This window comes from Otolemur garnettii, unplaced genomic scaffold (genome assembly GCF_000181295.1).
Source record: "Otolemur garnettii isolate 467f Iridium unplaced genomic scaffold, OtoGar3 scaffold00167, whole genome shotgun sequence".
Taxonomy (NCBI): Eukaryota; Metazoa; Chordata; class Mammalia; order Primates; family Galagidae; genus Otolemur; species Otolemur garnettii.
The window spans coordinates 1,251,166-1,259,380 of record NW_003852562.1 but is presented as its reverse complement, the minus strand read 5'-3'; the positions used below and the strand labels follow the sequence as shown (position 1 = coordinate 1,259,380).

Here is an 8,215-nt window from a genome sequence, read left to right as displayed (position 1 = left end):
TTTTTTCTGATTCCATATAAAATGAAGTATTATTTTTTTCAAGATCTTTAAAGTATGACAGTGGAGCTTTAATAGGGATTGCATTAAAATTATATATTGCTTTGGGTAATATGGCCATTTTAACAATGTTGATTCTTCCCAGCCATGAACATGCTATGTTTTTCCATTTGTTATCATGTTTAGCTATTTCTTTCCTTAGAGTTTCATGGTTGTCTTTATAGAGATCTTTCACATCCTTTGTTAGGTAAACTCCCAAATATTTCATCATCTTTGGTACTACTATGAAAGGAATAGAGTCCTTGACTGTTTTTTCAGCTTGGCTGCTATTGGTATGTATAAAGGCTACAGATTTATGAGTGTTGATTTTGTAACCTGATACACTACTGTATTCCTTAATCACCTCTAAGAGTTTTGTAGTCGAATCCCTGCAGTTTTCCAGGTATACAATCTTATCATCTGCGAAAAGTGAAAGTTTAATCTCTTATGACCCTATATGGATGCCCTTAATCGTCTTTTCTTCCCTAATTACGATGGCTAAAATTTCCATTACAATGTTAAAGAGCAGTGGGGACATTGGGCACTCTTGCCTGGTTCCTGATCTGAGTGGAAATGATTTCATTTTAACTCCATTCAGTACAATATTGGCTGTGGGTTTGCTATAGATGGCCTCTATCAGTTTAAGAAATGTCCCCTCTATACCAGTTTTCTTAAGTATTCTGATCATGAAGGGATGCTGGATATTATCTAAAGCTTTTTCTGCATCAATTGAGAGAATCATATAGTCTTTGTTTTGGTAATTTGTTTATGGGATGAATTATATTTATAGATTTTCATATATTGAGCCAGCCTTGGGATAAAACTCACTTGGACTTGGGGTATAATTTGTTTGATGTGTTGCTGGATTCTGTTTGTTAGGATTTTGTTGAATATTTTTGCATCAGTATTCATTAGTGATATTGGTCTATAATTTACTTTTCTTGTTGGGTCTTTTCCTGGTTTGGATATCAGGGTGTTGTTTGCTTCAGAGAATGTGTTGGGCAGTATTCCATCTTTTTCAATATTTTGGAAAAGGTTGAGTAATATAGGTACTAGTTCCTCTCTGAAGGTTTGATAGAATTCTGACGTGAAGCCATCTAGTCCTGGGCTTTTCTTTTTAGGGAGATTTTGTATAGTTGATGCTATTTCAGAACTTGATATAGGCCTGTTCAATATTTCCACTTCATTCTGGCTAAGTCTTGGGAGGTGGTGTGCTTCCAAGTATTGGTTGATTTCCTTCAGATTTTCATATTTCTGGGAATAAAGTTTCTTGTAATATTCGTTAAGGATTTTTTGAATTTCTGGGGGGTCTGTTGTTATTTCATCTTTACTGTTTCAGATTGATGAGATTAGAGATTTTACTCTTTTTTTCTTGGTTAGATTGCTCAAAGGTTTATTTTATTGATCTTTTCAGAAAACTGACTTTTTGATTTATTGATCTGTTATATAATCCTATTGTTTTCAATTTCATTTAATTCTGCTCTAATTTTGGTTATTTCTTTTCTTCTGCTGCGTTTGGGATTGGAATGTTCTTCCTTTTCCAGTTGCTTGAGATATCCCATTAAGTTGTTAACTTCCTCTCTTTCTGTTCTCTTGAGGAAGACTTGCAATGCTATAAATTTCCCTCTTAGGATTGCCTTTGCAGTATCCTAGAAGTTCTGATAACTCGTGTCTTCATTGTTTTGTTCTAAAAATGTGGTAATTTTAGATCTCCTTCTAAAGGTGGAGGATTGCACTGGTCATTGTGGAGGATAGGTTTGAGAATTTCCTGGAGAGCTGGTTTATTTATGGCAAATTTCTTCAACATTTGAATGTCGTTAAAGTGTTTAATTTCTCCTTCATAGATCCTAAATCTCCTTCCTTCTTGATCTCGTCTCTGACCCATCTGTCATTCAGCATAAGGTTATTTACCTTTCAGGTTTTTGTATGCATATGCAGATTCCTATTGTTGCTGAGTTCAACTTTTATTCCATGATGGTCTGAGAAGATGCATGGAATAATTTCTATTCTTTTAAATTTACTGAGGTTAGACTTATGACCTAAGATGTGATCAATTTTGGAGTATGTTCATGGACTGATGAGAAAAATGTGTATTCAGTTTTGTTAGGATGAGATGCTCTGTAGATGTCTGTTAGGTCCAAAAGTTGAATAGTTAAATTTAAATCTAAGATTTCTTTGCTAAGCTTCTTATTGAAGGATCTGTCCAACACTGCCAAAGGAGTGTTGAAATCTCCGACTGTGATGCAGCTGGGAGAGATCAAGTTGCTCATGCCTGTTAGAGCATCTCTTATAAATTGTGGTGCATTCTGGTTGGGTGCATAGATATTGATAATTGAGATCTCATCATATTGAGTATTACCCTTAACAAATATAAAATGGCCATCCTTATCCTTGCTTACTTTTGTTGGTTTAAACCCTATTGTATCTGCGAATAAAATTGCCACACCTGCTTTTTTCTGCTTTCCATTACCCTGGAATATAGATGACCATCCCTTCATTCTGAGTCTATATTTATCTTTTAAAGTAATATGCAGTTCTTGAATTCTGCAGATGTCTGGTCTGAGTTTCTGTATCAATCAGCCAATCTGTGCCTCTTTAGAGGACAATTTAAGCCATACACATAATTGAAATTATTGATAAGCCTGGTAAAATGTTGGGCTTCGAGTTGCTCAAAAGTCCAGTAGACATTTTTAATCCTTTCACCATTGTGGAAGTTGGAATTTGATCAAAAGCTTCTGAGTGAGTTTACTTTTGTGGTGGAGGATTGCACTGGTCATTATGGAGGATAGGTTTGAGAATTTCCTGGAGAGCTGGTTTAGTTATGGCAAATTTCTTCAACATTTGAATGTCGTTAAAGTGTTTAATTTCTCCTTCATAGATATCATAGATGAAACTCAGTTTAGCTGGAGACAGGATCCTGGGTTGAAAGTTATTTTGTTTTAGGAGATTAGAAGTCAATGTACATCCTCTTCTAGCCTGAAGGGTTTTAGCTGAGAGATCTGCAGTCATTCTAATACTCTTCCCCTTGTAGGTTACGGTTTTCTTATGTCTAACAGCTTTCATATTAACTTTAGTGAAGTTAATTATGATGTGCTTGGGGGATGTCTTACTTGGGTTTAGTTGTGCTGGGGTTCTGAAACTATCTGCTATCTGAATTTCAGAATCTCTTGGCATGTCTGAAAGTTCTCTTTCATAATTTCATGAAGAAGAGCCTCTGTGTTTTGTGAAGTTACTTTGTCGTCTTCCAGGATTCCTATAAGGCGAATATTAGTTTTCTTTGAATTATCCCAGAGCTCTCTGAGAGAAAGATCCGTTTTTGCTCTCCATTTCTTTTCATCTTTGAGTGCAGCCACCCACGGGTCTAGCAAGCAGTTCTGGGCCTGCCCGACCTGGGTGCCAGGAGCTAGGAGCGGGGAACTCGGGGGCTGCCTTTGGGTCTAGCAAGCAGTTCTGGGCCTGCCTGACCCAGATGCCGGGAGTGGGAAACTTGGTGGCCGCCTGTGGAGCACGCACAGGTCTAGCAATCAGTTGGGGGCCTGCCCACCCCAGGTGTTGGGAGTGGGAAACTCGCCGGCCACCAGCAGAGCGTGTAGGTCTAGCAAACTGTTCTGGGCCCGCCTGGCCTGGATGCCAAGAGCCAGGAACTCCGCAGCCACCCACGGAACTCACATGGCTCTTGCAGGTCTCAGGTCATGGGAGTGGGGATCATGCGTGGCTCTAACAGGTCTCTGGCTGCAGGGCCAGGACTGGGTGCTTGGTCCTGCAGCAGTGAGGGACAGTGCTCTTGGGCTCCCCGCTCACTGTCTCTGTAGGCAAGGGGGTAAGGGTGGACTAGAAGTTCAAAATGGCAGTGAAAAACGTTTATTCAGTTTTTCTGCCTGGTGAGAGAGTGTTCGAGATCTCAGCAGGGTCCCTCTAGGGGAGTAGACCCCCCCCTTCCTATACCTCTCACACGTGGGGTGAAATAATAGGTCCTCAGTTCACCGTTGGCTTGTAGAAAACCTATAGGAGCAGATGAAAAGAAAACAAATAGAAAAACACAACTTACTTGGGGGAGGGGACAGAGACTTTTCCTTTGAGGTGCATTATGTACCTGGAGATTGCTTTCTTGGAGTCTCAACTTGCCTTAGCAGAGGTGTCCTGCAGGTATCACTCTTCTCTCTTGCCTGAGCTCCCAATCTTCAATATTATTGGGTATTTTCCAGACATTATTCTTCCTTCTGGATGGGAGCTTCTGTCGGAAGCTGGAGTCTGTAGGCCATCTTGCCCCTCCCCCCATACTTTAGTATTTTCCCATGTAGTGTACCATCAAAATGACATATTCTGAAATTTGTGTTCATATACATTTATTATCCAAAATTGAAGAATAGAAAGTTAATGACTTTTATTGTGAAACTTAATCTCATCTAATTTTTGAATATAATGGATATAGTTATTGATTTAATAAGATTCTGAAACTTAGGATAATGTCTGTATAATTATCTTAATTTATATGCAGGTCTCAGTATACATATATCAGTAAGTTCTTTTTCGGCATTGGAAAGTGGTTTTTAAGTTATAATCACTCAAATATTTAATTCTTTTACTATGGGTGAACTATGGGAACTGAATGTTTGAGAAGACAAATTATATTATTTCCTCATAGAAAATTCTAGAAGGTTGATGTAACTAGTTAATTTCCCTGCATCATTTCTGCTTATACTAGTAATGAGGCAGGGTTTTTTGCAGAAAGATATTAACTTATTAAAATGTTTCATTAATCACTCAGTAGGAAAAGATATTTGTTTTGTAAAATAGAGTGTGTATAATCTCTAATACATGAACTATTCTTACATATATATTATCTTGGCAGAGTTTCTAAAACAAACTAAATAGCCTGTATCTTTGATATTTAATCATATTGAATAAATTCACATATTGAATTTAATCATATGTAATTTATAAAATGAATATCTCTTCTGAGAATTTTACTTTGAATAAAATAATCAAATATAATTTTAAATATATTAGTTTGTGTTTCAATTTTACATTGTATTTTCATTTAATTTAATAATTTCCTTTTCTTGTACTTTTTTGGTCTGTTGTCTGTTTTGTCTAATGCATGTCCAGGGTTCTAAGGTTAGTATTACTTCTGTAGTAATTTTCAGTTTCAAATTTATTTTTACTTATTTATAAAATTTTTGACTTGGTTATATTTTACGTTTCCATGTCATCTTCAACGTTAGATATATCCTTTGTATATTTAAAAGATTTTTTGAAAGGATTATTTTCCTAATGCTTGATGTATAATTATTTTATTGTTTGCACTAACATCTCTTTCATTATATTATTAAACTATTTTTAATATAATGAAACCAGCAGTATTACAGTCATATGTACAATCAGATTTTAATTTATTTCAATGAAAATAATTTGGAAGAAGTATATTATTTTAAGATTTAATAATAATTGTGAATGATCTTCATTTTTAAACCCTTTGTTATGCTATATAACAGGAGTCCTCAAATTTTTTAATAGGGGGCCAGTTCACTGTCCCTCAGATTGTTGGAACACCGGACTGTGGTTCCCAGGACGAGTCGGCTGCTAAGCAGGACAGGCAGTGGTGGCAAAAACACCCAGGGGGCCGGATAAATGTCCTCAGTGGCTGCATGTGGCCCGCGGGCCATAATGTCCGTAGTTTGAGGATGCCTGCTATATAATATCTCATCATGTTTATATATACTAATATTATATAGAGTATAATAAGAATTCTCTTTTAGGTTATTGTTTGTGTTAAGAATGCTTTTTATTTTTTTTTTCCAAAAATAACAGTTTGGCAGATTACATGGATGACTTAGTCATTTGGTTTATAATTCACTCATTTCAAAATAAAAGCAAATTTTGACAGACCAAAACACTCAAAACTATTAATAAACGAATAAAGCTATCTCACAATTTCAGTAATTCAAATTGATGATGAATTTTTTTGAGAATACATGCCTAGACCTATTTAGGGCTAATAATTTTAAAAATTATTCAGAATAATTGATGGAGCTATGCAATGGCATTACAGCACAGTCAAAATTGAAAACTGAGATTTAAAATGAATTTTTTGCCTTTTTTAATCAATTATTGTATCATGGTCATAGTTTTGTAAGTCATGCTATGAACTGATGCTATATATCCGTGAAGTGCTAGGAGATAAGGAATCAGCATTTAAAAATCAAAGTAATAAATTAATCATTTCTTTAGGCCATGAATATTACATTGGCACTAGTTGTAAATTAACAATTGAAATCAAATTTCTGTTTCCAAGTTTATTTCAGAGAGAATGGTTTTGACCCCAATTTGATGTAAAGTGGAAATAAGAAAGTTTGTTAGGTACTCTACTGTATTTGGGACTGCGTTTAGTTATCTAAGGCTTACAGTAGTAGTCACCTACTGGTTTCATTACCCACTTTGTACGCAGGAAATTTTTGAGTGTTTTGGTGGTGGTGTTTTTTTCTTTAGTCAGTGTTTTCTACTCACATTTTCATGTTAATGTTCCTGCTTCTTCCAAGCAGGAAGACATGTAGGTAGAAGGATGGATATCAACAATGTCAAAATGGAACATTAACTAGGAGCAGATTCCCATTACATATGCTCACCTTATAGTTGACTTTATCATTTGGTTAAGAGGTAAAGTTAATCAGCATGGCTAATGTGCCCATTTTCAGAAAATTTAAACAATAGATTTTTAAAATTTATGAAACAGTGCTTATTTCTTTCCATTCTTTGAGGTGATAAAGAATTGCAGCTTAGTAATAAAGAACAGAAATAATTAAAATATTATATAGTACATAGGGAAAAAATAAGAAATGTTGCCATTGACTACAAAGTTGGACATTTTCAGAAATAGAATACTTTGTAATATTCCCTCTGCATCAGGAAATCCTGTTTTATTATAGACAATATTTTAGTGGTAGTGCAGCTTCTTATCTTAAATGCTTTTGAATTCTCCTATTGCTAGTGTTTTATAGATCATGAAGTCAGTATCTGTAGGTGAGTTAGGGAACATCTTAATTATTTGAAGTATAGAGTTTTTTTGTACATTTGAAGTACTTACTGGTTTTAGTTTATTACAAAATAGATAAGATATTGTTATGCATTCTAATTTGATAGCCATCTCATTTTGATGTCATTGTAATTACCATAAATCTTTCTTCTTATTCTTCATACATTTATAGGAATGAAAATTTAAATCACATATTTTTATTAATAAGAATAAGGATTTTAAGAAAGAAATATCAAGTTTATATCTTTGTAAATTGATAAGATAAAACAAAACTAGTATAAGTACATACATATGTGATCATTTCTCAATATCTTTGTGAAATGATCTTAAGTTTAGAATGTAGTTTTTACAACTAAAGATATTTAAACTTAATGTTGATTTTAAAATAGACTTTTCCTTTAAGAATAATTGATAGGTAAACTATTATGACTAAATTTGATAATTAGCTCCAGTGATATATGGAATTAGTTTATAATTTAGTTTACAAAATATAGTAAGTATACTAAATGTATGTGTGGTATACATGCATTATGTATATAATATACTAAATAAGATTTAAATCTTCTACTTTTTTAAAGACGGAATTGGAAAATATTGAAGTGACACAAGGCATGTCAGCTGAGACAGCAGTCACTTTCCTCAGCCGACTTATGGCTATGGTTGATGTACTTGTATTTGCCAGCTCTCTAAATTTCAGTGAAATTGAAGCTGAAAAAAACATGTCTTCTGGAGGTTTAATGCGGCAATGCCTAAGACTAGGTAAGTATGTTAGGAATAGAGTGCACATTAAATAGTAACCCATAGATTATATTTTATGAAGCTCTATGGTACATAAAATATTGATGATATAAGTTGATGATTATATAATTCAGAGACAATCTGGTAAGTCATCAGAATTACCAAATCCAAAAACACTGTATCTTTCAATTAGAGATTTCACAGAATTGATAATTTTTAATGGTTTATAACTTAAAATAGAGTAAAATATATTTAGAATTCTTTCATGAACAGTAAGATTAACACTCCTCATTGAAATGATTTTAGTTGAAATCTGTATATAAATTTTGTTTTGGTAAACTGATACCGAGGGTAGTGTCCTAGGCCCACAAATCTATCAGAAAATGAATAATATAGTCTTAAACATAC

At 34.2% G+C, this 8,215-nt stretch overlaps 1 protein-coding gene across 1 annotated transcript in view; it reads left to right on the top strand.

Moving 5' to 3' along the window:
- The window catches only part of NBEA (neurobeachin), a 719,303-nt gene that overhangs the window by 195,558 nt on the left and 515,530 nt on the right, over positions 1-8,215 (top strand). The window contains exons 25-26 of the mRNA XM_003800132.3: positions 5,146-5,154; positions 7,648-7,828. Coding sequence (XP_003800180.1) covers positions 5,146-5,154; positions 7,648-7,828 — 190 coding nt within the window. The remainder of the gene's footprint in view (positions 1-5,145; positions 5,155-7,647; positions 7,829-8,215) is intronic.